The 26,149-nt window shown below is 44.9% G+C and overlaps 10 protein-coding genes across 13 annotated transcripts; 7 read left to right on the forward strand and 3 right to left on the reverse strand.

Moving 5' to 3' along the window:
* Positions 1 to 956: 956 nt before the first annotated feature.
* LOC4817562 (odorant receptor 33b-like) lies at positions 957 to 2,277 on the forward strand. The gene is made up of 2 exons (XM_001356933.3): positions 957 to 1,710; positions 1,759 to 2,277. The coding sequence occupies exons 1-2, from the start codon at positions 983 to 985 to the stop codon at positions 2,171 to 2,173; spliced, it is 1,143 nt and encodes a 380-aa protein (XP_001356969.3). The 5' UTR covers positions 957 to 982; the 3' UTR covers positions 2,174 to 2,277.
* An 84-nt stretch (positions 2,278 to 2,361) lies between these two features.
* Or33c (Odorant receptor 33c) lies at positions 2,362 to 3,690 on the forward strand. Its single transcript, XM_001356934.4, has 2 exons — positions 2,362 to 3,131; positions 3,184 to 3,690. Exons 1-2 carry the CDS (start codon positions 2,386 to 2,388, stop codon positions 3,605 to 3,607), a joined length of 1,170 nt encoding a protein of 389 aa, XP_001356970.3. The 5' UTR covers positions 2,362 to 2,385; the 3' UTR covers positions 3,608 to 3,690.
* A 5,356-nt stretch (positions 3,691 to 9,046) lies between these two features.
* On the forward strand, positions 9,047 to 11,656 carry Crys (Crystallin). Its single transcript, XM_002132824.3, has 2 exons — positions 9,047 to 9,142; positions 9,607 to 11,656. The coding sequence occupies exons 1-2, from the start codon at positions 9,134 to 9,136 to the stop codon at positions 11,185 to 11,187; spliced, it is 1,590 nt and encodes a 529-aa protein (XP_002132860.2). The 5' UTR covers positions 9,047 to 9,133; the 3' UTR covers positions 11,188 to 11,656.
* A 3,371-nt stretch (positions 11,657 to 15,027) lies between these two features.
* On the forward strand, positions 15,028 to 16,530 carry LOC4817566 (uncharacterized). Its single transcript, XM_001356935.4, has 2 exons — positions 15,028 to 15,446; positions 15,511 to 16,530. Exons 1-2 carry the CDS (start codon positions 15,119 to 15,121, stop codon positions 16,275 to 16,277), a joined length of 1,095 nt encoding a protein of 364 aa, XP_001356971.3. The 5' UTR covers positions 15,028 to 15,118; the 3' UTR covers positions 16,278 to 16,530.
* LOC4817567 (uncharacterized) lies at positions 16,285 to 18,451 on the reverse strand. The gene is made up of 2 exons (XM_001356936.4): positions 18,191 to 18,451; positions 16,285 to 18,134 (listed from the first exon to the last, which is right to left on the reverse strand). The coding sequence occupies exons 1-2, from the start codon at positions 18,344 to 18,346 to the stop codon at positions 16,569 to 16,571; spliced, it is 1,722 nt and encodes a 573-aa protein (XP_001356972.3). The 5' UTR covers positions 18,347 to 18,451; the 3' UTR covers positions 16,285 to 16,568.
* A 1,543-nt stretch (positions 18,452 to 19,994) lies between these two features.
* mRpL27 (mitochondrial ribosomal protein L27) lies at positions 19,995 to 20,700 on the forward strand. The gene is made up of 3 exons (XM_001356937.4): positions 19,995 to 20,164; positions 20,222 to 20,385; positions 20,439 to 20,700. Exons 1-3 carry the CDS (start codon positions 20,101 to 20,103, stop codon positions 20,640 to 20,642), a joined length of 432 nt encoding a protein of 143 aa, XP_001356973.4. The 5' UTR covers positions 19,995 to 20,100; the 3' UTR covers positions 20,643 to 20,700.
* Positions 20,701 to 21,479: 779 nt separating this feature from the next.
* RpL27A (ribosomal protein L27A) lies at positions 21,480 to 22,717 on the forward strand. Its single transcript, XM_001356938.3, has 4 exons — positions 21,480 to 21,561; positions 21,818 to 22,135; positions 22,360 to 22,494; positions 22,607 to 22,717. The coding sequence occupies exons 1-3, from the start codon at positions 21,559 to 21,561 to the stop codon at positions 22,486 to 22,488; spliced, it is 450 nt and encodes a 149-aa protein (XP_001356974.1). The 5' UTR covers positions 21,480 to 21,558; the 3' UTR covers positions 22,489 to 22,494; positions 22,607 to 22,717.
* A 666-nt stretch (positions 22,718 to 23,383) lies between these two features.
* Positions 23,384 to 23,774, reverse strand: Sf3b5 (splicing factor 3b subunit 5). Its single transcript, XM_002132825.3, has one exon. The coding sequence runs from the start codon at positions 23,688 to 23,690 to the stop codon at positions 23,433 to 23,435; it is 258 nt and encodes an 85-aa protein (XP_002132861.1). The 5' UTR covers positions 23,691 to 23,774; the 3' UTR covers positions 23,384 to 23,432.
* Positions 23,775 to 23,901: 127 nt separating this feature from the next.
* Positions 23,902 to 25,536, forward strand: Gs1l (pseudouridine 5'-phosphatase-like Gs1l). Of its 4 annotated transcripts, none has more exons than XM_033380746.1 (4): positions 23,902 to 24,037; positions 24,221 to 24,351; positions 24,667 to 24,885; positions 25,019 to 25,536. In XM_033380746.1, the coding sequence occupies exons 2-4, from the start codon at positions 24,288 to 24,290 to the stop codon at positions 25,429 to 25,431; spliced, it is 696 nt and encodes a 231-aa protein (XP_033236637.1). In that variant the 5' UTR covers positions 23,902 to 24,037; positions 24,221 to 24,287; the 3' UTR covers positions 25,432 to 25,536. The 4 variants fall into 4 exon arrangements, with proteins under 4 accessions (XP_033236637.1, XP_015036346.1, XP_015036347.1 ...); XM_015180860.2 differs by lacking the exon at positions 24,667 to 24,885 and adding an exon at positions 24,409 to 24,627 and having other exon boundaries at positions 23,904 to 24,037; XM_015180861.2 differs by lacking the exon at positions 24,667 to 24,885 and adding an exon at positions 24,409 to 24,627 and having other exon boundaries at positions 23,962 to 24,104.
* ND-B8 (NADH dehydrogenase (ubiquinone) B8 subunit) lies at positions 25,519 to 26,092 on the reverse strand. Its single transcript, XM_001356940.4, has 3 exons — positions 25,926 to 26,092; positions 25,756 to 25,862; positions 25,519 to 25,695 (listed from the first exon to the last, which is right to left on the reverse strand). Exons 1-3 carry the CDS (start codon positions 26,021 to 26,023, stop codon positions 25,613 to 25,615), a joined length of 288 nt encoding a protein of 95 aa, XP_001356976.1. The 5' UTR covers positions 26,024 to 26,092; the 3' UTR covers positions 25,519 to 25,612.
* Between the last annotated feature and the right edge of the window lie 57 nt (positions 26,093 to 26,149).

Consider the following 26,149-nt stretch of genomic DNA (forward strand, 5'->3'; position numbering starts at 1 on the left):
ATACTTTTCTGTATTTTCCCCAATAATAACTAGTATTTATATGGTATTTTTTTAGTATTTATCTACACGTACACTAACAGAAGTGCAACATTTGATTGGGACTATTTTAAAAGTTAGAGGCTATTTTGTATAAAAACAGAAAACCATAGTTACTGTATGTAGTATGGATGTCGGGTTTCTAATAGATTTGGGATCTGTTGCCATTGAAATACATAGGTCAAACAGTGAAATACTCCGCGGGGCAACTGTCTGGGGACTCCAATGACTCAACTAATCTCAGAGCATTGCCAAACCATCCTTCAAAGACAATCCTGGCCTACCATATCGCTCTTTCTCTGTCTAACCCACACACATTGCCTCAGAGGAACACTGTCAACGCGCGCTCTATTCTTTTTGTCCCTGTCGATCATCTCTGAGCGAGTCTTCTCTCTGCCTACGCACTCTCTCACTCTCAACACCTCCACAACGATAGGACAGGCGATGAACAAGAATAAACATGCACAACAATGGGACAGACAATGGACACTAACAAACGGTAAATCGTAAGGAAGGCAACGGAAAATAACACTGCAAGCAATCTCGTAGTGAATTCGTGGACAGCAAACAGACCAAAATACACTGAGAACACACATATGCATGCACATATTTGATGGGGTCGTGGAGGCTTCGCTTAAGAGAAAATTGAAACACCCTTTGAAAGGGTATAACTCTGCAACTGGTACTTTTCATCGGCTACTCGTAAAAGGCTTAAAAACCTAGAATTTTCCGTGAAAGTGCCAGCCAGCGGGAGGTTCCCACAAAGCCTTTGGGCACCTTCGAGCAAGTCCAAAGCAGGTGTTAAGTGTTTAACACTAATAATGATAATGATTGGTTTCACACACGAGTAATAGTGGGTGGACCTTCATCTAATGATAGGCGTGTAACACCTTAACCGATTCTATAAAACGGCAGCCGTCATGGTGGCTGCTCCACTGTTCAGAAAATGGACTTATCCTCGCCGGTTGTCAGGAGTGAAGACATCTATAGAACCTATTGGCTCTATTGGCGTCTGCTGGGTGTGGGGGGCGAGCACTTGATTCTGCAAGTACTCGATATACTAATCACCATCTTTGTGACCTTCTGGTATCCGATTCATCTGATTGTGGGACTGTTCTACGAGACAACATTGGGAGATGTGTGCAAAGGTTTGCCCATCACAGCGGCCTGCTTCTTTGCCAGCTTCAAGTTTGTCTGCTTTCGCTGGAAACTGGAGGAGATCAGGAGCATCGAGGGACTGCTCCTGGAGTTGGATCAGAGGGCTCTGACCGAGGAGGAGCGGGCGTTCTTTGACCGAAACACCCAGCGTGAGGCGAATTTTGTGTGGAAGAGTTTCATTGTCGCCTACGGCCTGTCGAATGCGGCGGCCATAGCCACTGTTCTTTTCGGCAAAGGACACAAGCTGCTGTATCCTGCTTGGTTTCCCTATGATGTTCAGGCATCCGAACAGATCTACTGGCTCAGTGTGTCCTACCAAATTGCTGGCGTCAGTCTACAAATTCTGCAGAACCTAGCCAACGATTCGTATCCCCCCATTACATTCTGTGTGGTTGCAGGGCATGTGAGGCTGCTGTCCATGCGATTGAATCGGATGGGTTACAAAAGGGAATTACCCAAGGAGACAGTCGTCAGAGAACTGGTGGACAACATCGAGGATCACAGAAAGCTAATGAAGTAAGCGCATACGCGTATCTGTCCGGCTTCTAAAGATATATCTTCCAGAATCGTGCAACTGCTGCGCAGCACCATGCACCTCTCGCAACTCGGACAATTCATCTCGAGTGGCATCAACATTTCCATGACGCTCGTCAACATTCTCTTCTTTGCGGACAACAATTTCGCAAGGACCTACTACGGCGTGTACTTTATGGCGATGCTGCTGGAGCTCTTCCCCTGCTGCTACTATGGGACCCTGATATCCGTGGAGCTCAATCGACTGACGGACTCCATCTTCTCCAGCAATTGGGTGGGAATGGACCGCGGATACTGTCGCACTCTGCTGATATTCATGCAACTCACGCTGGCGAAGGTGGAGATCCGGGCGGGCGGCATGATTGGCATTAGTTTGAATGCATTCTTTGCCACCATTCGAATGGCCTACTCCTTCTTCACGCTGGCCATGTCGCTGCGAAAATAAGTGGAAATTTGAATATTCATTTAATTTTAATTACCGCTTAATGGACGGCCATTAACGGGAGGCTTTATGAAAATTGCATTGGCGCCGTTTAAATGTCATTTAGCCCACACTGAAAAATTAAAATTGTACTGATTTTCGTCAGTATATATTCATGCCACACGCTGCGCATAAAAGGTGGCAAGCGTGCGGCTGCCGCTTCCATTAGGTGCAGGATGGCCGCCGTCATCGATAGTGTTCGCGTCTATCAGCCTTTCTGGTGGTGTATGCGTTTGATGGCACCCACATTCTTCGGGGCCACGCAGCGACCTGTCCAGATCTACGTGGGGCTGCTGCATCTGCTCGTGACGTTCCTGTTTCCGGTGCATCTGCTGGTCAATCTGGCTATGCAGCCCACCTCCGCTGAGCTCTTCCAGAACCTCTCCATTTCGATGACTTGCGCGGCCTGCAGCCTCAAGCATGTGGCCCATCTGTACCATCTGCAGGAGATTGCGGAAATCCAGAAGCTGCTCATCGAATTGGACGGATACGTGGACAGCGAGGAGGAGCATCGCTACTACGTGGATCACTTGCAGTGCCAGGCGCGACGGTTCACGCGGTGTCTGTACGCCAGCTTTGTCGTCATCTACGTCTTGTTTCTGCTCAACCTGATGATTCTGATTGCCTCCGAGGATCGGATGCTGGTGTATCCCGCTTATTTCCCGTTCGACTGGCAGGGGAACGGATATCTGTATGCCATCGCCCTTGGATATCAGAGCATCTGCCTAGTGCTGGAGGGCATTCAGGGTGTATCCAATGACACCTTTAGTCCACTGACGCTATGCTTTTTGGGCGGTCACATCCATATGTGGGGCCTGCGGATGCGAAAACTGGGATACGAAGAGGAGGACGAGGAGTCTCCTAGTGTTAATCATCATCAGCAGCTCTGGAACTATATAGAACAGCACAAAATACTAATGAGGTGGGAGAGTACCCATTTAATCAGCCAGAACTTTAGTTCCTTCTCTTCTCAGGCTCCATCGTCTAACGCGACACACTGTGAGTCTCGCCCAGCTCGTTCAATTGGGTTGCTCTGGGGCCAGTCTCTGCATCATTGTGTGCTATTTGCTGTTCTTCGTCAGGGACATCATCACACTGCTCTACTACATGATATTCATTGCCGTGATCTGCGTTCAGCTGTTTCCCGCCTGCTACTTCGCCAGCGTGGTCGCCGAAGAGATGCAAAGTTTTCCCTATGCCATATTCTCCAGCAAATGGTATGAGGAGTCGCGGGAGCATCGCCGTGACCTGCTCATCTTCACGCAGCTCACGCTGGTCGGCCGGAGTCGTGTGATTAAGGCTGGGGGTCTCATTGAACTCAATTTGAATGCCTTCTTCGTCACCCTCAAGACGGCCTACTCCCTCTTCGCGCTCGTCGTTCAGGTGAAAGATATCTAGAGTCCAGAGTCTGCCAGTAATTGATTTTGTTCTCCTCGTTCCAATGAGATTTTCATTAATTTCCACAGTCGCAGATTTTCCGCCAGATTTAATTTCGCCCTCCATAAATCTGAATGAAATCTGGGCTGCTTTTCGTGTTTCGTGTAATTAAAATAAAAAATACTATACACACTTTTATAGCCCAAACAAAAGGGGATTTGACCTGCGCAACGGCCCTTCTGCAGTTCTGAAATTCAACACAAAATTCAACAAGCATTTTTGGTGATGGAAATTTAGATATCCATGGGCTGTCTGTCCTTCCTTCATGTGAAATTCATAGCCCTTGGGCTCTGGGCCCTATCATTGGGAAACGTTTCGAGTGGAGTTTTCCCTTTCACATTTTATTGACTTATGGCTGGGGCTTTTATTGGGGCACCCGAAAGACGTACGTGTTGCAAACACATTTTCCACTGCCTTAAACCGTTCTTTAACTTTTCAAATTGAATTGGGCTTAAGAGCATCGACGAATTTGTACGAAACTTTTAAGGGCTCCGACACACTCGTATTTTATGGCTGATTTTTAATTAAAATTCTCGCGAAAGGGGGATCATATGTTTCCACTGCATTCCATACAATGATTGGCAATCGGCTTGGGGCAAAACCCCGTGGAAACTCTTCCGAAATGTATGCTCTCTTGATGGATAATCTTCAAAGTTGAGAGAACGTATGGCATTGACGAGTTACGTACTTGAAGCACTCAAAATTATAAATTAAAAAAAGCAAGCAGGCGTGAACGTGATTAAACGAATCGATATGGACGTGTGTGTGTGGGATCCCTTTTCATTAAGGATGTTTGCAGCCATGGAAATGCGAAATATATTAATATATTCCACTCGCCGGCACCAGGACCTCTCTGGCCGTCCGCTATCCGTCCTCTGAACAAATGCAAATGACGATGAGCCTGCCGTTGGCATTGCAGGCGGACACAACGGACTGCATAAGTAACCAGGAAGGCTGGAAGGCAGGAAGGCGCTGCCGGACATGCACATGAGGTGTGTTTGTGTGTGTGTGTGAGTGTGGCCAAGGACACGCCAGGATTCGCACCGCAACGTGGCAATTTATTGATGCCCAACACAACGATGAGTGCATTCCAATTGCCTGAATGAAGGAGTGACTGAAGGATAAGTGCGAACATCTCCAGAGCGACGCAGCAGCCATTAAGCCCGTGTCCCACCAGCACAACACTTTTCCGTCATTATTGAAAGCAATTTCCCACAGCAAATAGAAAATAGAAAATCGACAAAACAAAAAACAAAAAACCAAATAAAATCAAGCAAGAACATAAGAAATGGAAAGCTGGAACCCAACAACCGAAAGATTTGTTACCCTTTCCTTGGAAAAGAAGGGTCTAAGTTTCCATATCGATACCCATCCAAAAGATATTGAAACTTGTTCTTTCGAAGCTCCCCAAAGTTCGGATCGAAGTCGTTATACTCTCGGTAAGTGTAGGCCAAGAAAATGCGACAAATTCCAGGGCTCAGGCCGCAGCTTAGGGGCCGATGCGCGAATATTGCGCATACGCCACCCGAGGGAGCCGTAGAGCAGTGGCTGCTGGTGTGCCACACAGACACCAGTCCCTCCCCCCACCCCCCATTCCACCATTCCACAGAGCCACAGTCAGAGCCCAATTGCTGGAGGTGATTTAACTTTTTCTGCCTGCCATTCATTTCCTTTTCAATAGCACAAAAGCACACAGCGATAGATAGATAGAAAGAGAGACAGGGCGAGTGAGAGTGAGAGAGCCAGCGAGATGGCAGAAATATTGTTGGCATACTTTTTTCAAGTGTTTCCTGCCTTCCTGCCTGTTGTCCTGGCTCTATCCTCCTGCGTTTTTGCTGTCTATTGCTGTTTATTTTAACTTTTGGCATTCTGCTGTGTGTGCTGGGGGAATTTGAGCCCCCCTCCCCCCCGCACACTGCAGCGATGGGAAAGTAAAACAAAAAGCGGTTAAACAAAAATATGAAAAATAAATTGAAACACTCTCAGCCAGGCCAAGAGTGCGCTCTATTTTCGGTCTGTCCAAAAATCCCCAAGCGATCCCCACTTCGACTCCTGACATTGGTGACATGGAGAGGCATCCGCCTGGTCGCCGCAGATGGAATTGCCTCCACTTTTGACCAGAACATAACAGGATTCTGGTTGCAGCAATGCCCAGCGGCAGGCAGCCCAGCCATGCAATCACAATTTCCATTGCATTTGGAATCTGTTTTGTTGCAGGGAACAAATTCCACAAAAATCAACAGAAATCAACAGAAACCTAAATATTTTAGTAGAGGTTATGCTTAGGTTTTCATTTGGGAAATAGATATCCCCTCATAATATTTGTATAGATTTGATAGGCTCTACATTTCAATGAATGTTAATTGCAGCTGCGTTTTAATTGTCATCATTTATTTAAAAGTGTGCTTGTAATTGCAATTAAAACAAAACCCAAGCAAAAACAAATAAATTAATGCCCGAAAAAAATATGCCAGAGGTAAAATACCCTTTCTAAATGAGATATATACCAGATTTTGGGTACTTTGTGCTGAAATTTTGCTTCCATAAAGTCACAATAGCTGAGATCTATATAGATCTTGATCTTTCTTAAAAGGTAGGGGACGTTTTCTCTGGTTTGAAGAAGAAAATAAAATCCAGCAAAAATTAATAAATAAATCCTATGATCCACAGGCACAAACCCTCATAGAAACCCACACACTCCCTTCATTTTAGATTTTGCAAATTATTATATAATTATACAAATAAAAACTCCATCAGGGAAAACAAGAAACTTAATTGCACTTGCAATGGGCAATGGGCAATCGACAATTGAAATTGATTATTTGTGAGTTGGAAAATTGTGGAAAATTGTTCAAAAAACATGTGGCCCGGCAACAAAAGTGAGAAGTGATTAATTAGCCCGGAAAAAGGTCCCGGGCGAGGGATTTTCTCCATGTACTATTCCGCAGTGCAGTGCATGACAGAATTGGCCAAACTATATTCCCATTCTGTGCAGCCAACTCAATTACAACAGGGACTGATGCCGGCTGTCGACTGCTGGCCATTCAATTTACCCCGCTTTTTGCCCACAGCTCATCCCCGGATCCCAAATGCCAAACATGGCAAAAAACAGCGGAAAACGCGCTTCAAAGACAAACACACGGCCGGCGAATTGGGGCAGGAAAAAGTGTCCAACAATGGGGTATGGCATGGGGCAGGGCAGGGCAGGGCAGGATACACATGTTACCGTATTCGGGCGGACGGACACCCGAACGAGAGGTGCCGCGCGGCGCCTAAAACTATGCTTCGCGGCATGAATAACAGAAGAGCTCGGCCCCTCTGGATGTGTGTGTGTGTGTGTGTATGCGTGTGTGTGTGGGGGTGGGCGGTTTTTTGCTTATGTTCTTCTTTCGGCCTCTTCTTGTATTTCAGTCATGCATGACAATTTTTTCCTTTGCAGCCAGTTTTCTTGCCATACCCCGCTAGAGTAAAGTGACAGAGAATATGGGCATTTCCATTCTGGCGCTACAAAAAAAATAAAGAAAAAAGTACAATTTTCAAAAATAAATTTCCAGTTTGAATAGTAATTAGATAGTCCTATATTCACCCAAAAAACGACACTAATCGAACATACGGTTTTAAAGATATGAGCCTGAATATGACCTGACCACCTGACCAAAAAACCACAACTCTGTGAATTCTGTAGGATTATCTGTAAACAACTTTTTTGTATTAATAAAAGAAATATTGAGTTTCCATTTTGCAAGTTATTAAATACCAAAAACTTTTTTTTTTTGTTATAAATCCGCAGAGGTCGTTCCTGGCGTTCCTTAACGAATTCCGAGGTAATAAAAGCTTTCAAGTATCTTAATAGGTTTACCAATCAAAATTAATGAAATTATATGTCAATTGGTTAAATTTTAACTTTCAATAAATTTAGAAAATAATATCGAAACAAAACTATATGAAAGTGGTGGAAAATTTGGGGGAAATACCCATATAATCATCATGGTTCTTTGTTTTTCTGTAGTATTCCTAAGCCGTCTGTGCTCCTCTCTATTTCAATGTATTTTCCACATTCGATTTCAGGGTACCTCCCAGTCGACGCCTAACGCCTTCCCACTGTTTGTTTTGTTTTTCATTGCGCCTCCGCTTCAGCCCTTGTTATTTTTGCTCTTCCCATTGTTTGGGCCCCTCTTTAGATGAATTCTCCTTGTTTTCACGGGTATACGCACCGACACAATGGTGTTGGCCGATGTTTTCGTTGCTTCTGCCACTGGCTGGGATGTGTTGGCTTTTGTTTTCACAGCTGATAAAGTTTGTACGCTTCGCTTTACCCAGTGTCACATCCTTAAACCCCGTTGGGTCTCTATTAATAAATCTCGCACAAGCGAGGGGGGATTTTCCGGTTTAGTTCTGTCCGCTGTCCTGATCGTCTCTAAATTTGTGAAAAATGTTGTTCTTAGAGGTTTTCTGGAGGTCCAGGCAGGAATTTCCCCCAGAGATCTTTGGCAGATCCTTCTGTGAAGGAGGGAAGGAGTCCTTCTCCCAGTTGGCATAAACCAGAATTTTCCAACAGCAAAAGACTTTCCTTCAAACTTCTACCAGCCCCTCTCCCCCCGAAAGCATTCCTACAATCAAAAGCCTGGGCCTCAAAATTGTTCCCCTTCTGATTGAGAAACAATATCCATTCGCTTAATCAATCTTCCGTAAGCCCCACAATCCGCAATCAGCTTCCGCCCTGCACTTTCTAGTCCCTCCAGAGAGATGTGCAACAAACAAATGTGTCGGGGCTCGGGCCGTAACAATGATGAAAAACCTGTCGTATAATGAATCTCCGACTAATCGATAAAGCGTGCTCTGGTTACAGTGGAAGTCCATTAAAGTTACCGTTCCGGCCGGCCGCCTCTTGTTGCCACCAGCCAGATATCGTATTTCCCCTTTGTCCATGGACTGCTGTATGCTCCATGCTCTATGCTCCATGCTCTATGCTCTATGCTGGATGGCACCGGACCGTTTTGCTGCAATTGGAGCTGCAGTTGCGAAAAATTTCAAAATTCATTAGACCAACAACAACTGGGCGATTCGGTCAATGAGAGACTGGACCAGGCCCAAACCAATTTCCAATTTCCGTCTGCCATTTTCATCAGCTGCTCTCTCTCTCTGTCTCCCGCCGGCCACTTCCTCCTCCAGTGTGTATATCTTTCTCTTTCACTGTTGTTTTGGGGGCTAGTGGGTGACAATTTGTGCAGCTTGAAAAGTGAATGCCAGGTACGAAGAGCGTACGCGTATCTGTTTCTGGGGAAGGTCATTTGTAACCTTAACTAAACAAATTTGAAAGCTGCTGCATATCAAGTGTTTTCGGGTTATAGTTTTTTTAGATGATATAAAACGACCGATGGCTGATGGACGGCCATCAGTCGTATAGCAGACCAGCCAGCAGGCCAAACCGAAGCAGCACCAGCTAAACAAATTGCCAAGTACCGACCGTCCAACCAGTCAGCAGCCATGAAACGGGTAAGTTTTCCATCGCCCATAAATTTCCACCGACAGGATTCTGTGTTCCGTGTTTTGTGTTGTGGTGTCATGTTAAAAGCTTTTGGCCACAAGGGCCCATAGCCCATAAATCAGGATAATCAAAATTACAAAACGATAAAAGCCAAAAGCGTATTGGGCCAATTTAGAATGGGCCAACAAAGAAAGAAAGAAGTGTAAATGCCCTTTGAAAATCTGCGAAATAAAAATAAAACCATCAAAATATCGTTTCAACTAGGGATAGCTTTTAGGACAATTCTGCAAGAACATGTCCCAAAATTTAGAAGAACGAATATTCGCATTCAAAATTAGGGATATCTTGTTGTAAAACGCTTTTAGACACGTCAAATTTATGGCCAAATAAAAGGGAAGGCAAGCCGCAAATTCAATAGCCAATTGATGCTGTCATCGAATGATTTATTGGACATTCATTTATCTGATTTCAGACCTACTTGTTGCTCTGCCTGAGCCTGCTGACCTGCAATGTGGCCCATGCTTCGTACCTGCGACCCCTGGAATCGGCCCTGAGCCAGCTGAGCAAATCCTCCTCAAGCCTGCAGCAGCAGCTCCGCGGGGATCTCAACGGCAACGATGGGAACAGCGAGGACGACGACGATGCCACCACAATCACGCCCAACTCCAGCGAGGACTACGACAGTCGTCCGCAGTACAGCTTCGCCTACGATGTGCGCGACACCTTGACCGGCGACGATAAGCGGCAGGAGGAGAAGCGGGATGGGGATCTGGTCAAGGGACAGTACTCCCTGATCGAGCCCGACGGCACGCGACGCATTGTGGAGTACACGGCCGATGATGCCAGCGGCTTCAATGCCATCGTTTCGAATCAGCGTGTGGATGAGCACCAGCAGCAGAGGATCAGCAGCGCCTCCTCGTCCTCCTCCCGGTACAGCAGCATCGAGGAGCTGCAGTCGCGGCTGACCGCCCAAGCGATTGCCGAGGCCCAGAGCCTGGCCGAGGCCCAGCAGGCCAGCCAACTGCAGCTGGAGGCCCAGAGCCGTCGCGAGTCCGAGAACCAGGCCCGAGTCCAGGCCCAGCAGCTGATGGAGCAGTTCCAGCAGCAGGTCCAGCAGACGGCACAGCTCCGCCAGCAGCAGGAACAGCAGCGCCAGCAGCAGGAGCAACAGCTCCGCGATATCCAGCGCCTCCAGGAGCAGCGCGAACGCGAGCAGCGGGAGCAGGAGCAGCGCGAAAGGGAGCAGCGGGATCGGGAACTGAGAGAACGTGAGCTTAGGGATCGGGACTTGAGGGAACGTGAGCTAAGGGAGCGGGAGCAGCGCGAGCGGGATCAGGAGCGTCGTCAGCAGCAGGAGCGTCGTCAGAGCCAGCGACTCCTCGAGCGTCTCAGCGGAGACCAGCAGACCCTGCTCCTGGCCCAGAGCCTGCCCAGCGCCAGCCAACTGCTCGGCCAGAGCGTCCAGGCCACCGTCGTATCGCATCCACCCACACTGCTCTCCCGCCTGCCATCCTCATCCTCATCCTCTTCTTCGTCCCGCACCACTCTGCTGACCCGTGAACGCGATCTGGACGCCTGGCGGCAGTTGCCCAGCGCCCGCCTCACCATTGAACGCACCTCGCAGCCGCAGCTGATCCTCGCCCAGCCCGCCAGTGCCTCTGTCCAGGCTCAGTTGATCAGTGGTTCGCCCCTGCTGCTGGACTCGAATCTGAATGGATTGATATCCACGCGCCTCAACGGGAACGGGGGTCGTGCTGGGGCTGCTTTGAGCTGGTCCAATGGTCGCCGTCTCCTGAACAACGATCTCTGGCAGCTGGAGAGACTGGATGGTCGCGAGGACAGGGACAGTCGTCGGGAGGAGAATCGTCGCGAAGAGAACCGCCGAGAGGAGAACCGTCGAGAGGAGAACCGTCGAGAGGAGAACCGTCGAGAGGAGACTCGTCGCGAGGACACTCGTCGGGAGGATCTGCTGCTACGTCGCGATAGCGAGGAACTGAGCTCTGGCAGCGCCGAACGCCTCAGCAGCAGCAACAGCCGGCACAATGCCTGGTAGAACCTGGTGGGGACACCAACCCACAAAAACAACAACCACACTTCAACTGAACTCAAAATGCAGCCAACGGGCCACGACCAACGACCTCAACGATCTTCAAACTTGGACAATGATTATGTTTAGCATTTAAGCCTTACCACTGCCTTAGCTATAGGTCGACTCTTGTGTTATATTAGTCTTACTTTTTTTGGGGATTTCGGTGACGCTTTGAGTACTCTGCTCGTTTGCCCCTCTCTTCCCCTCTGCCACTCTGCCCCTCGTACTCTTCCGCTTTCTATCGTCTCCCTGCTAAAGCATACAGCAAAACTATGCCAAGAACTTAACCCAGTCAAGCGCCAACGCTTCTTCCTGTCTAACTTTAGCACTAAGCTTAATTGTTTTTGTGTTACTTTATAGTTAGTAAAACTGCATTAATGTGAAAAAGCAACAAAAAAAATACATCAGAATAAACAAGGATGCTGTGCTTCAGAGATATGAAGCCATGTATACCCTTTGCAAATGATAAAAGGTGTTTTATCACATAATCATGTAATCTCCACAGAACAGAGAGTAATTCCCATATCCTTTCACATATTAGGAAATCAGCACCTTCAAGTGGTCCAAGACCAACCGAGGGGCACTGCTGAATGACGCGGGATATTCCCTGATGTCCCAACGTTTATATTCCAAGCCGAAAAGGTTATGTCTGAGATCCAGAACAAGATGTATCTCAACTTAAAGCACAGTAACCCCCGTAACACTGAAAGAAAAAACGATGAAACTAATTGCCAAAAACTTTTGAGAGAGAGCCATCAAAACGATAAGCCAACAGGTGGTCTAGGGGTTTTCCTTTTCGGGTTCTGCCTTCTGCCCAACTAACCAAAGCCAGTTGACCCTAATCGCCTTTCATGGACTCCGACACTCTCTCGGTCACGGATGCTGCACTCCCCAAACACCCAAACACCCACCCAGACACACCCTTTGGCCCTCACTGGCCATCCGGCTGCCGCTGCCGCTGCTGCTGGTGTTGTACACGTGTGCACGCAATTTGGTCATAAACCCTGGAGCCAAAGTTTCCTGAGGGCAGAAAATGGCAACAAATTTTTTAATAATAAACACTCCGCAGAAGCCGAGGAGGATACTGAGGGAACGAAAGTTTTTGCTTCTCCATTCCATAAAGTTTGTCGCTCGTACACTTAAAAGTAAAGTTGCACTTGAGTGCTCCAGGAGGGTGGATGTGTATGTGGATGAGTTGGGATAAGGTTGTTAAGATGCCAAGGCAATAACAACTCGGCAAAAGATAATGAAAACTGGGCAGAGGCGAAAGGGAATACCGGACAGGTGAAACTGAATCGATTACGGAGAAATTCCTGTGAAAAGGCGGAAAGCGAAAACCGCTCTGGCATTCACTCGTTCTGTTATTTTATCTTAGTAAATAGTTAGGTTCGGAATCTGGAGTATATTTTGGTATTCTAGTAGAAAGTTCATTGAAATCATTTCATCGTGGAAAGTGTAGCAGATGGACATTGGACTTCCTTACCCTTTTGACTCCGGTATGACTCATTTGCCTGATACGCCACATAAAGAACACGACTGAACGTTTAATAAAATATACAAATTTCTGTCGGAGAGTACACTGAATTGTGCTCTTCACTTACTTTTTATGTTTGAACAACACTTTCTTATGGGCTTTTGGGTGTAAAAATCAGGGTAGCACGTGTATATATTGAATAAATTTAACTATTCCTTGGACAGAAAGAACATTTCCAGATTCCATCGAAAGAGATTCCAGCAAAACAAAATACGAATTGAGCCACAAAAATCGCGTCAAGGCGCTGGAATTATGTGAGTTCGAACCCCAAAAGGTTGGTTATGTTGATTAAGAAATATTTATCTATCGAAAATTCCCAGTAAAGTGTGAAATAAACGAAACACTTCGTTCATATTCAGAATTGTTTACAGAGGAGTGCGTTTTGTCGCTTAAAAAATATATTTTTCATGTAAAAACTCTTACCATCAGATATATAACGTGTTCCAGTCCCACCTGAACGATATCCATGGGAATTCCAGAGATGCTCCATGGTGCATGATGATATTAGGGGGAGCCAGGATCCATTACTGGGGATATAAGGACAAGATGTATTAGATAGGCCGCGAAGGGATATATAGAAGTGCAAAAATCAAAAAACGTGGACTAAGTTAAATATGTCACAGTGTGTGTAAGAGTTAGTGATCGAAATTTGAATGTTAGTGTCAAGAATGAGACGGGCCATTCGAATAGGGTTTAACGCAGTCCAATTTCCCCATAGCCAGGCACGGAATACATCCACCGGACCCGGGCCAGTGAATTTCCTGAAGAGGCTTTACTTTTTTCTTGAGACTGGGCAAATTTTTGTCCAGTGAGCCCGTTCCATGAGTGGGTGTGTGTGTGCGAGTGGCCGAACATTTATGCCAAGGCGATGCAAGTCCAATCTTGCGATCGTTGCAGAGCTTCACTGGACGTGCCACAATTATATTTTTTCGTACACGCCGCCAAAGCCACTGAACGCTCGACAGACGCACACACACATATGCACCTGTTGAAGCCGGCACACACATACAAAAGTTTAGGGCTTCGCTTTCCTTTACTTTTATTCTACGGAAAACTTACTTAAAACACGAAAACCATAGTCCAAATCGAACCGTCCTTTGTTCCTTGTATTGTCCTTCATGAATTGTTTGTTATTGATTAGTATTTCAAGCAATTTAACGAAAAATCCCGCGCACTGACCGACACCAACACATTTCACGAAAAAAAAAAAAAAAACCGAACTGCAACCAGCTGATCGGCTGCAGGAGTTTAACCCTTCGTGGGGGGGTCACACCAGCCCACCGTATCGGAATATTTGTATAACTTTATTGTTATCTAATTGTTGACTAATCCACCAAGAGCTCTTGGAGAATGATGAATTGAACTTACATAATTATATTTTTATACTACAAAAACTGCGTTCATTTATGGAGAATGTATCGCCTCCACATATATATATTGTTTGAATTTGAAACTGAAAAGGAGCCTTTGGCGCCAATTGTTACCATGTTATGCTGTTATGTGCGAACACACATGTATGAAAAATGTGCTGTTAGGCGCGAAACAGATGTTCCAATTGCTGCGCCGCAGTTCGCTTTTGCAACAATGAGTCCCATTCCATACACAAATGTTGCTAATTCCAAGCCCACATACCCTGGGGCAAATGATGTTATAGAATTGTGAATACGTTTGTCTTCCAAGGCTCAGTAGGTATCAGGATCGACATAAATATATACAAAATACTAATAATGTACTTGAATATGTCTAAAGAATATCAATTTGAGAAAAGGTCATTATAAATCACGTTTCATCTTCATATAAAATTAACAAAATAGGGTATACAAAGGCCTACACGCAACATAGTGATTCTTTTTTTGTTGGACTTTTTCGTTTAAACCTTTTTTTACAATAAATACAATAAAAGCAAGGATTAAAACCCATCCTATCTTGTAGAAAATGTATTCATCAATGGGATAAAACTATGTGGGCATTGCTGAGAGATTTAGTTAGTCAGCATTATTCAATGGAATATCAAAATTTAGCAATATGAACGAATTTCCTTTTCCGTTTGTTTTGATTGACCTATTTCGCTATTTGTTTTTTGTTTGACTTGTTTCGCTAAAACCTCTTTTTACGCAAAATGCAATAAAAGCAAGTGTTTAAAACTTGCCAGTCAAGTAGAAAATTTATTCTTTAATCGTATAAAATTATGTGGGCAGGGCGGAAGGTCCAATCTAGCTAGTAATAATCGACGGAATATCAAAAACGAGGAATATGTATAATAGAACTTGAATGCCGTCTGTATATTTCTGAATTTTATCGAAACAGCTGTTGTTTAATTTTGTTGTGAATTTACAATTTTAAAATTTTAAACCAAAAAAAATGGACTCGCAGACAACCATTCGAAACGAGGATTCCATGCTTCGGCTTAAGATCCGCAGCTATGCCAAAGAGCAACGCCAGATATTTCGTACGAATGCAACAGATGCCTTGCGCTTTGGCTTGGGGCAGATCAAGAGCGAGATTAGCGAGCTGGAGAATCTGAGTGCAAAGGATGTCTGTGGACTGGCTGCCAGGATCAAGAGACGCAAGCATGCCACATCGGAGGATATGTACCGGTTGAGCCATGCTTTCCTACAGGGAAACGAGAATATCAATACATTCTCTGGGATCCCGGGAGCCATACAGGTGCTTGTTAAGGAACTAAGTGGTATTTATAAATCGATCTCCCCCACCCAACTATTCCCAGAGTTTATATAGATTATGCGTTTCAGGTCCAAACATGCAGCGTCAAATCGATGCCGCCGAATGCTTCTGCAACCTGTCGCTGGGCGATGGTCACGTGTCGGAGAAGATCACAGCGTTGGCGGGCAGCTATTTGGTAACATATTTGGATGGAAAGGAGGAGCGGCTAAAACGAAGCTGTCTTTGGACACTGGCCAACATGTTGGCCACTTGCGAGAAGGCAGCCAAAACACTGCTGCAAATGCAGATAGTCCCAAAATTGTGGAAACTCTACACAGCGCCCACCGATGACTTGAACAGATTCCAGGATGACGCTGGCATTTGCTTGTACCTGATTGCCACCCACGCAGCCTGCACTGTGAGCGCCGTGGATCGCAGGTACATTGTCGAGCACTTGCATGAGAAGCTCCCAACAGATCCAGGCAGCGATTATTATATGTATATTATATATCAACTAAATATCGTCTGCTCAGAAGAAGATCTCTCCGTGCAGCAAGCTGAAAGTCTGGTCAACTTCTTTGTTGGCAATTTAAAAACCGATTGGGACTCATCCGCCGGCGGCAGCATGCGCATCTACTATGGTGTCCGAGTGATGGCCAACCTGTTGGCCAAGGGGGACCCAAAGCTGCTCGGGTGCTTGGCGGAGCCCGAGAACTTTGTCAATGCCCTAAACCGGCTGTTTGCTCTACAAGATTCCAATCTTAGATATGACTTGATGCGATTGCTTAAGAATTTCCTAAGTCTAAACATTGTGGACAGCAATTTATTGTTGGAACAATTAAAAGTGTACGCATAAGTAGTTTCGGTTAAGTCTTGGGTATCTCTTTATTGGTCTGAGGATTAGATTAATTTCCATTAGTTCCAAGCCCTGGTCTTTAAAAAGTGCGTACTTTATATGAGAAGTTGTTACGAAAAACTAAATAGGCTTATGAAATAAATATAAATATTGCAGATGGATTTAAAAACAACATGAATACACCTTAAAGCTAAGAATACGTTTGGAATCTCGAACATAAACACTTTAAACTTATGAAATCTTTGGAAAAAAACAAAACTATGGGGATATCACGATATACACTTGGAAAACTTATATATCATCTTCGAAAAGGGCAATTATACGACGCCTCTGGGCATCGTCGTCTGAGTTAATAGTAGGTTCATTCTCGTTTTGGCTGTTATGATAGTTACTATTGTGAATCTCCAAGTCGGAGACAGAGTCAAAGGGTAAATTGCACTGCCCGCAGCGAGCCGAGAATGATGGAGGGGCCGCCTGAGCAGGAGGAGTGGCTGAACCGGGTGTGACTGCAGCACGCTGCAGCTTTTCCAGAAACGATACCCTTTCCATGTGCTTGTCGCCGTCTGGCTGCTGCTGCGCTGGAGGCCGAAGTCCCAAGCCGAGAGGCTCCCTGCGCTTTTTCCCATTGGGCTGCGGGGGTGAGGGTCGCAGACTCTGCTGCGGCGAGGGTCGAAGACCCATTCCGATCGAACTATTTGCGGGTTTCACGCGAATGGGAATGGGTTTCTTCACCCCTGCCAGCGAGGCTCTTGGGGAATCAGTAATCGCAGAATTAGTACTCTCGCGCTCAATCGCTTTTGGCTTACACTGAGAATTCGTACTCTCCGAGCGGGCAATCGCATATAGGACATTGTTCTCCGCCGTAATAGGCGTTGTCGTACCACTAACATAGACGAACATATCGTCAAGTTTCACCTCTAACTCTACCGTCGGTGCTTCGGCTGTTTTCTCACCATTTGAGACCTTTACTTGGTTCAGTTTTTCGGCCAGCAGCGTGTCAATGGAATGTTCCTGCAGCCAAGTGCAGGTTTTGTGCAATGCAAAGATCATGCGCCTGATGAACTCGTGGGGCGAGACCATCTTCTGTTTTCTTATATCTAGCAACTTAGTCGTCTCGGTCACAAATGTGATGAACTGATACTCAACGCAGTTGTCCAGATGCGTCTGGTGGGAGTCCTCGAACATGAACCGCTTAAGGCATGCAGGGCATTTGCGCTCCTTCCACATGGGCTCTGGAATTGTGACCTTAATATCGCGCAACTGGTCCTGCTCCATGGGATCGTCTTCTTCGAAATTCGTTTCGCTATAGTTGTAGCAATTCTTGTGCTTTCGCAGCAGGGCAGCCTCCTCGTTCTCATCGCTAGAGCTGACAGCGACATAGTCTTCCTCGTCCTCGACAACACCATTTCCGTTGACGTTTCCGCTGGTGCTCGGCAGCTCCATGTCTCTACTGTGCTTTGCCTGCCTCTGGAAGGCATTACAGTGCTGATTCTTGTCGTATAATAAATTTAAATACTGTGTTCGTTGTTCGGAGTTGACGCTCAGCTGTGGCACGTTCTGGTTGAGCAGTTGCTTGTGAACTTTGTCTTTTGTCCCCTCCAGCTTCACGGCGTTGTTCAACAACAGGTTGTGCACAGGCCGCTGCTCCACATACCGCAGATCCTCGGCCGTGAACAGTGCACTCTCCTTATCTTGTTGACTCTTCTCCGATATATTCACCGACTTTTGTTGATAGAGCGCCGCCAGCTTAAGACTGAGTGCGTTCTTAATGCACTGCTCGCGGAATGTGACGGCGTGCTTTAGATACGAAATGCATGGTGCGCATATGTTGCGTGGCAGTCCATCGTCTGTAGAGTTCTAGAAAAGAGACAGCACTTGAAAGACTTCGTAACTTTGGAATATTCGAGGCGTACTTTCAAACCCGTCGTCTCCTCAAGCAATATGTTTATCGGCTTCTGCCAATTGAGAAACTCATTTGTGGTACCGTGCAAATACGTTGGTATCTTGGCAAAAATCTCATAGTCTGCGGGGCTGCTGCAGATGCGACAAATGTTGCCCCACTGCATCATTTTAAACTTTAAACTTTAAACTTAATTCTAGCGCCGGAAAAAAACAATTTTTCTTGTCGGCGAGTGTTGCTCTAGTGGATTAGGGTAAAAATTACATCAACAGCTTGTCATGAACAGCTGGCTGTATGCGTCTAACAGCACATTCCAAGATACTTATATTGCAATGCTTAAATATTTCTTTATTTTGATGCAAATAAAGAGACAAATTGCTAGATTTTTGTATAATTTAAGCAGCATAGGGTAGTTAGTATAGTTCTTCATCCATTGCAATTCGGGATTTTATATATTTTTTATTTTGTGATGTGTGGCAACACTTGAGTTGGAATTGCATAAACAAAAGACTTAGTTCTAACGCCGGAAAAAACAATTTTCTTTGTCGGCGAGTGTTGCTCTAGTGGATAAGGGTAAAAATCACATCAACAGCTTGTCATGAACAGCTGGCTGTATGCGTCTAACAGCACATTCCAAGATACTTATATTGCAATGCTTAAATATTTCTTTATTTTGATGCAAATAAAGAGACAAATTGCTAGATTTTTGTATAATTTAAGCAGCATAGGGTAGTTAGTATAGTTCTTCATCCATTGCAATTCGGGATTTTATATATTTTTTATTTTGTGATGTGTGGCAACACTTGAGTTGGAATTGCATAAACAAAAGACTTAGTTCTAACGCCGGAAAAAACAATTTTCTTTGTCGGCGAGTGTTGCTCTAATGGATAAGGGTAAAAATTACATCAACAGCTTGTCATGAACAGCTGGCTGTATGCGTCTAACAGCACATTCCAAGATACTTATATTGCAATGCTTAAATATTTCTGTATTTTGATGCAAATAGAGACAGATTTTTGTATAATTTAAGCAGCATAGGGTAGTTAGCATAGTTCTTCATCCATTGCAATTCGGGATTTTATATATTTTTTTCTTTTGTGATGTGTGGCAACACTTGAGTTGGAATTGCATAAACAAAAGACTTAATTCTAACGCCGGAAAAAACAATTTTTCTTGTCGGCGGGTGTTGCTCTAGTGGATAAGGGTAAAAATCACATCAACAGCTTGAACTGAACAGCTGGCTGTATGCGTCTAACAGCACATTTTCCAATGCACTCCAAGATACTTATATTGCAATGCTTAAATATATTTTATATATTTTTTTTCGTTTGTGATGTGTGGCAACACTTGAGTTGGAATTGCATAAACAAAAGACTTAGTTCTAACGCCGGAAAAAACAATTTTCTTTGTCGGCGAGTGTTGCTCTAGTGGATAAGGGTAAAAATCACATCAACAGCTTGTCATGAACAGCTGGCTGTATGCGTCTAACAGCACATTCCAAGATACTTATATTGCAATGCTTAAATATTTCTTTATTTTGATGCAAATAAAGAGACAAATTGCTAGATTTTTGTATAATTTAAGCAGCATAGGGTAGTTAGCATAGTTCTTCATCCATTGCAATTCGGGATTTTATATATTTTTTTCTTTTGTGATGTGTGGCAACACTTGAGTTGGAATTGCATAAACAAAAGACTTAATTCTAACGCCGGAAAAAACAATTTTCTTTGTCGGCGAGTGTTGCTCTAATGGATTAGGGTAAAAATCACATCAACAGCTTGAACTGAACAGCTGGCTGTATGCGTCTAACAGCACAGCGTCTAACATATATTTTTTTTCTTTTGTGAAGTGTGGCAACACTTGAGTTGGAATTGCATAAACAAAAGAAAACCTGTCGCTATTTATTGAATTAAAAACTCCGAAATGTCGTTTACTATAATGCAAAAACTGTCGCTGCAGTGTCTCAAAGCAGACCAGCCTCTGATAAGTACGTATTGAATAGTCCCAACCTGCTGACGCGATCTAATTGCAAGTGCTTCCGTAGCCACCATACGTAATGCCAGTAAGAAGACCGGCGGCAGCACCCGGAATAAGAAAGGACATCCCAGACCAAAGCACCGTGGATGGCGGGTGATGGACGGACACATTGTCTCTGAAGGCACAATATTGGCCACACAGCTGACAACTCGATTCCATCCGGGCTTGAATGTAAGGTTAACCACAGCAGCATCGATGTCAATTAATCAATGTTTATCCATCAGGTGGGCTTTGGACGCAATGGAACTCTGTTTGCCATGGAGCACGGAAAAGTTTACGTGACCTGCGAGGCAATCGAGCCAAATTGGGACCACTCCTGGGTTCAGAGAAACTACGCCGGACGACAGAACCAAACAATCTATAAGAAGTTTTTCAACGTTATTCCAGAAAAGCAGCATCAGCGCTTTCGCTTAGTGGATGAAGTTTAAAATGTCATTAAATTGTTGGCCAGAAAAAGCGCTGTTTTATTAAATATTTCAAAATTGATTTCGAAATAAGTGTGCGCCTAACAGCACTTAATTTTCAATGTTATATAGAAATCCAATAAAAGCAAGTATTTCGAATAGGCCAATCATGTATAGCATTGATTCATCAATCGTACAAAATTGAGTGGGCATAGATAAAGGCCCGGTCGACAACATTTAAATCCTTGTCGCTCACATTCAAAAAAGTTCGATTTGGCGCGCACCACTCGGTATATTTTGAAAATGAGACCGTATATTTTGGTATTTATTTGAATCGGGTAGAATCAGTAATAACCGGTTGACAACAATGAGTCCCATTCCATGCACACATACCCTGGGGGAAATGGATGTTATAGAATTGTGAATACGTTTGTCTTCCAAGGCTCAGGGTCGAGATAAATATATACAAGGTACTAATAATGTACTTGAATATGTCTAAAGAATACCAATTTGAGAAAAGGTCTTAATAAATTGCGTTTGATCTTCATATAAAATTAACGAAATAGGGTGTACAAAGGCCTATACGCGCATAATGTCTTTAAATACCAGCAACATTGCGACTGATTTTTTGTTGAACTATTTGGCTTAAACCTTGTTTTAGTCAAAATACAATAAAAGCAAGGATTAAAAACTAGCCAATCTTGTAGAAAATTGATTCATCAATCGTAAAAAATTGAGTGGGCATGGCTAAATCTTCCATATAGATAGTATTATTAAACGGAAGAAAGAAAACGAGGAATATGTAAAATAAACTTGAATTGGTCAGTATATTGACGGTATATTTTGAAAATGATGCGGTATATTTCGGTATATTTCTGATATCGATATCCATCTAAGCGCAGCCAACTTCACTTATTTCCTTCTTTTCCAAACTCTGAAGATGGTGAGTACGTTGTGTTATTTTGAATTCGATTTAGGGGAAAATAAACACACCTGTGTATGGCTGGGATTAATTAAGTGTGCTGCTGTTTGGCCGAACATAGTTTAAAGAAAAGTGTGCAATGTGAAAGTGAGGAAAACGGTGAAAGCGACTTCGGCGTGGCAACATAACCTCCACACGTGCCATTGGCCGCAGTCGTGCCAGCTGTCACACGTGCAGGAAAACATGAATTAAAAGCGAATTACTTTTTTACTTGTAGTCAAATATCAAGCGGAAGAAGACCAGAAAGCTGCGTGGTCATGTCAGCCATGGTCATGGTCGTATCGGCAAGCACCGCAAGCATCCCGGAGGTCGCGGTAACGCTGGTGGCATGCACCACCACCGCATCAACTTCGACAAATACCATCCTGGCTACTTCGGCAAGGTCGGTATGAGGAACTTCCACTTGCGCCGCCAGCACAAGTTCAGGCCCGAAATCAACCTGGACAAACTCTGGTCCCTGGTCGGTCCCGAGAAATTCGTCGAGCTGGAGAAGGAGAAGAGCACAAAGGCTCCCGTCATCGATTTGGTGAAATTCGTGAGTTGAAACCTTTGACCCTTTTTCTTTTTTTTGCTGCTGTTTGCTGTGTCTTTGAACATGAAGATATCCCCAAGGCGATGGGCGGACTGAATGCGACCGTACAATTGCTCTCACCATGTAGAGAAAGCCTTACAGATCAAAGACACAGCCACAAGCAAATGGAGCCTCTACCGATTCGCATGAAGAACAATTTTTAATATCAGTTCAATTTCTTTCTGCAGGGCTACTACAAGCTGCTGGGTCGTGGTCATCTGCCCGCCCGCCCCGTCATTGTGAAGGCCAAGTACTTCTCCAAGAAGGCTGAAGACAAAATCAAGAAGGCCGGTGGTGTGTGCTTGCTGAGCGCCTAAGTTAAGGTGCGTTTAGTGCTTTAATATATAAGATGCAATTACTATAGATAAACTGTAGTTCAAAGATGTTATGTTCCTTGGATGTATTCCCCATTATAATGTTTCATTTTCTTTTCAGATTCCTCTTCGTCAGAAAAAAGCAAACGGATTACATTCGAACATCAAAAATGTATTTGTTTTTTAATAAATTTAAAAGAAAAACAATCTTTTTCTATGAAAATTTAGAATACGTGAACTTGTGACACAGCTACGTTTCTTGGCTGCCTTTTTTATAACTCTGTAATGTGGCCGCTTGGCAAGACTACCAACAGGAGAGCGATCCAGAGAGGATTTCACCATCTCTTTCCCCGTCATCACTGGGTTCCCTCTGTTCAGCTTTGATTTTTGCAACCGCTAGCCTAGCCATCATGGTCTTGCTGCCAGCTCGATGGGCTTGTTACATTGTGGCGTTCACCCGGCGGTCCTGGTGACGGCACATTATTTCAATTAGAAATAATATTTTTGCGAGTCATTCATTTGCTGCTCTGTTTATAGTATAAATGGCATTTGATTGTGCATCCAGTCCACGATTTTGCTGGACTGGAAGGTAATAATACTGTGGCTATACATTTTTTTCGCCACTCTCGTTATCCCACCCATCAAAGAGCCCTGCCATCCGCTGGAGCTTAACAATCGATCCAGATCCAGACGTCTGCTATTCGTAGAAACCTTTGCAGAGCACTACACAGCGTTCCTGCTTAAAGGTCCTCAATAGGGTTTCGAGACTATCAGTTGCTCCAACCGAGAGTTCTTGTGCCAGAATGCAATTGCAAGAGCACTTCTGATCCGATAAGTGCGCCGTAGAAACCACAACGTGGGGCGTTGTCTGTGGGGGCTATATTAAAGGACGCTCAAATAGAAGGAAATTTTTGTACATTTATTTTCATGAATTATAATATGAGTGCTTAATCATCCAGCTTCTCGGGGGGTGGTCCACAAGGCTGCAGCATGCGCTCCATCAGATTAAACCGGACCCGGGCCTTCGACTCGTTCTCCGCAATGGCGAAGTAATTGAGTATATCGTAGTGCCCCATGTAGCTGGCCAGCGAGTCCCGGTGCTGGTTGGTCAGCCACTCGAACTTGGTCGTATCCGCGTGCCCGGTGCCGATGTACTTGCTCTGGAGATGCTCCAGCTGGCTGTGGATATTGTAGCGTTCGCCCATTTCGGAAAAATTGAAAATAATTAAAAATTGGCGTCTGTGTTTGTTTTTTTTTTTGCAGACGAGCGTTGCCACACGGTCACACTTATTTTTTTCTCCGAAGTGGACAGGGATTAACCCATTGTCGACCAGTGTGAATTCTTCACGAAAATTATGGGTCTTGGAGATTTTTCGCGCAGTTCAGGTGAAGATATCGTGGTTTTATTTCAAGTAAAGGTGAATTGAAGTGAAGATTTGCATGAATCCACAAGAATAATTATCTAGTTAGCATCCTTTTTAAATGCAGGGGGTTTAAGTGGGCTAAGCCCCAGTAAACACTGTTCACGAAGGAATCGAGGCAAACGTTACGTGTAGGTCAAGGCTTATCATATTTTGGCAGTGGAACGTCCTTGGGTCAAGGACACCATCGAATTAAATGTAATAAGAAGACGAAAGACCTTGGCAAGGGTGAAAGAGAGAGGCGGAGATTGGCAGAACATCTGATCTGAACGTGTATCGAAGTGAAGTTACGTTCTAACGTGTGTTTATTGCAGCTCTTAGGACAAATTTACTAACTGACAACCACCGCATTACATAAGAGCCGTACTGGAGGAAGACAAAATGGCCAAAAAGGTATTGAGAAATGTGACCCACTGCATCTTCGATATGGACGGCCTGTTGCTGGGTAAGTGTCGCATGCGTTTGTGATTGTGATTGAATTAGCGTCTCTTACACAAACCAGACACCGAGCGCCTATACACGGAGGCCGCGCAAAAAGTACTCGATCCGTACGGCAAGACGTTCACGTTCGATGTTAAGGAGCAGCTAATGGGTCTGCAGACACAGCAGGTGGCTGAGTTTATGGTCAATACATACGAACTGCCGATCACCTGGGAGGAGTATGCCAAACAACAACGCGACAATGCGCTAACCTTAATGGGGAATGCCCAATTGATGCCAGGTACTAATCTATGTTTTGGTATCTAACATTCCATTCCAGACACTGAGAGAATATACGAGGAGGTCACTAAGCAAATAGCCGCCTCCTATGGCCGTCCATATCCGGTGGCAACGCGGTTTCGGGTTATGGGCACCACGGAACAGCGATCGGCCGAAATCGTCATCAGCGAATGCAATTTGCCCATTTCGTTGAATGACTTCCTCAAGCGCTATTCGGATATGTGCCACAAGCGTCTTGGAAACGTTCCGCTTCTGGAAGGTTAGCACCGCCAGTACTCTAAAAGGCTTCCCGTTCATCATCTATTGCGCGCTCTCAGCATGCCCTCCCATTCGAATGTTACCTGAAACCGAGAATTACACCAATCGTAATTTTGTTTCGTAATATCTTTCAGGTGCCGCACGCCTTTTGCGTCATTTGCATGCCAATAAGGTACCTTTCGCCCTGGCCACCAGCTCCGGAGCCGACATGGTGGAGCTGAAGTCCACACACCACAAGGAACTATTCAATTTGTTCAATCACAAGGTGTGCGGCTCCACCGACGCCGAGGTGAAGAACGGCAAACCAGCGCCCGATATATTTTTGGTGGCCGCTGGAAGGTTCGGTGACACGCCAGATCCGTCCAAGTGCTTGGTGTTTGAGGATTCGCCCAACGGCGTGACGGCTGGTGAAAGTGCTGGCATGCAGGTGATTATGGTACCAGATCCACGCTTGTCCGAGGAGCGATGCTCCCATGCCACACAAGTGCTGCGGTCCCTGGAGGATTTCAAGCCGGAGCAGTTTGGTCTGCCGCCGTTTAGCGATTGAGCTTGTTACCTGTTTACTTAATGTAGCCCAGAGAATCTCTACATATGTATGTAAGATTTTCAGACTAAAATAACAAGATGTAGTACAATTTGTGCCGACAGTGGATGAGATGGGTGTTTTTATTTTGAATTTTAATATCGCCTAGATATGGTTTCGTTTCCCTTTAGTTAAGCGTCTCCGTTTACTTGCCCACCGCTTCCAACTGTTTTTGAATGTCTGGAGCCTCCCGGTTAGTCAGCGACACGGAGATTTCCTTGCCTTTACCTGGAGAGGATGTATTTACAGATGACCATTTGGAGTTCTGGGTGCAGTTTATATAATTACCATAGCGTGCCCACAGCCGTGGCTGGGCTCCGGCGCATTCGCGCACCATGATTGGCAGGTTGGGGTTGTCTCTCTTCAGATTGGGATAGAATTTCTGCACAAATTCCCTGAAATTATTGGTTTATTTTGTTAAATTATGTAATGCTAAGAGCAACCATTCCATGGCGAACCTTGCTCCTTTGGAGGCATCGCCGGTTGGATCCAATACGATGCGCAGCTCCTTCAGTTTCGGCGTAAGCGCGGCAAGGCGGGTCAACGTCAGACGCATATTTCCAAATGTTTTGTTTTGTTTTAAATGATCCAAATCGATTGCGAAAGAGTGTTGTCAAAATTCAAGTACCGATATACACTGCGCATCGATAAGCTGAATGAAAACCAAACAATACAAAAATAG

Source organism: Drosophila pseudoobscura, chromosome 4 (genome assembly GCF_009870125.1).
Source record: "Drosophila pseudoobscura strain MV-25-SWS-2005 chromosome 4, UCI_Dpse_MV25, whole genome shotgun sequence".
NCBI lineage: Eukaryota > Metazoa > Arthropoda > Insecta > Diptera > Drosophilidae > Drosophila > Drosophila pseudoobscura.

What these genes read in the sequence shown, in the direction of transcription:
- Or33c (XM_001356934.4), top strand. Translation starts at nt 2,386, where the DNA reads ATGGCCGCCGTCATCGATAGTGTTCGCGTCTATCAGCCTTTCTGGTGG. An exon ending in CAGCACAAAATACTAATGAG is followed by an intron (nt 3,132 to 3,183) that starts GTGGGAGAGTAC and finishes TTCTCTTCTCAG; the next exon opens with GCTCCATCGTCTAACGCGAC.
- RpL27A (XM_001356938.3), top strand. An exon ending in TCATCGATTTGGTGAAATTC is followed by an intron (nt 22,136 to 22,359) that starts GTGAGTTGAAAC and finishes TTCTTTCTGCAG; the next exon opens with GGCTACTACAAGCTGCTGGG.
- LOC4817566 (XM_001356935.4), top strand. Translation starts at nt 15,119, where the DNA reads ATGGACTCGCAGACAACCATTCGAAACGAGGATTCCATGCTTCGGCTT. An exon ending in GCTTGTTAAGGAACTAAGTG is followed by an intron (nt 15,447 to 15,510) that starts GTATTTATAAAT and finishes TATGCGTTTCAG; the next exon opens with GTCCAAACATGCAGCGTCAA.
- LOC4817562 (XM_001356933.3), top strand. Translation starts at nt 983, where the DNA reads ATGGACTTATCCTCGCCGGTTGTCAGGAGTGAAGACATCTATAGAACC. An exon ending in GATCACAGAAAGCTAATGAA is followed by an intron (nt 1,711 to 1,758) that starts GTAAGCGCATAC and finishes TATATCTTCCAG; the next exon opens with AATCGTGCAACTGCTGCGCA.
- Gs1l (XM_033380746.1), top strand. Translation starts at nt 24,288, where the DNA reads ATGGCCAAAAAGGTATTGAGAAATGTGACCCACTGCATCTTCGATATG. An exon ending in TATGGACGGCCTGTTGCTGG is followed by an intron (nt 24,352 to 24,666) that starts GTAAGTGTCGCA and finishes ATTCCATTCCAG; the next exon opens with ACACTGAGAGAATATACGAG. An exon ending in AAACGTTCCGCTTCTGGAAG is followed by an intron (nt 24,886 to 25,018) that starts GTTAGCACCGCC and finishes AATATCTTTCAG; the next exon opens with GTGCCGCACGCCTTTTGCGT.
- LOC4817567 (XM_001356936.4), bottom strand. Translation starts at nt 18,346, where the DNA reads ATGATGCAGTGGGGCAACATTTGTCGCATCTGCAGCAGCCCCGCAGAC. An exon ending in AGGAGACGACGGGTTTGAAA is followed by an intron (nt 18,135 to 18,190) that starts GTACGCCTCGAA and finishes TCTCTTTTCTAG; the next exon opens with AACTCTACAGACGATGGACT.
- Sf3b5 (XM_002132825.3), bottom strand. Translation starts at nt 23,690, where the DNA reads ATGGGCGAACGCTACAATATCCACAGCCAGCTGGAGCATCTCCAGAGC.
- mRpL27 (XM_001356937.4), top strand. Translation starts at nt 20,101, where the DNA reads ATGTCGTTTACTATAATGCAAAAACTGTCGCTGCAGTGTCTCAAAGCA. An exon ending in AGCAGACCAGCCTCTGATAA is followed by an intron (nt 20,165 to 20,221) that starts GTACGTATTGAA and finishes GTGCTTCCGTAG; the next exon opens with CCACCATACGTAATGCCAGT. An exon ending in GATTCCATCCGGGCTTGAAT is followed by an intron (nt 20,386 to 20,438) that starts GTAAGGTTAACC and finishes TTTATCCATCAG; the next exon opens with GTGGGCTTTGGACGCAATGG.
- ND-B8 (XM_001356940.4), bottom strand. Translation starts at nt 26,023, where the DNA reads ATGCGTCTGACGTTGACCCGCCTTGCCGCGCTTACGCCGAAACTGAAG. An exon ending in GATGCCTCCAAAGGAGCAAG is followed by an intron (nt 25,863 to 25,925) that starts GTTCGCCATGGA and finishes CAATAATTTCAG; the next exon opens with GGAATTTGTGCAGAAATTCT. An exon ending in ACGGCTGTGGGCACGCTATG is followed by an intron (nt 25,696 to 25,755) that starts GTAATTATATAA and finishes CATCCTCTCCAG; the next exon opens with GTAAAGGCAAGGAAATCTCC.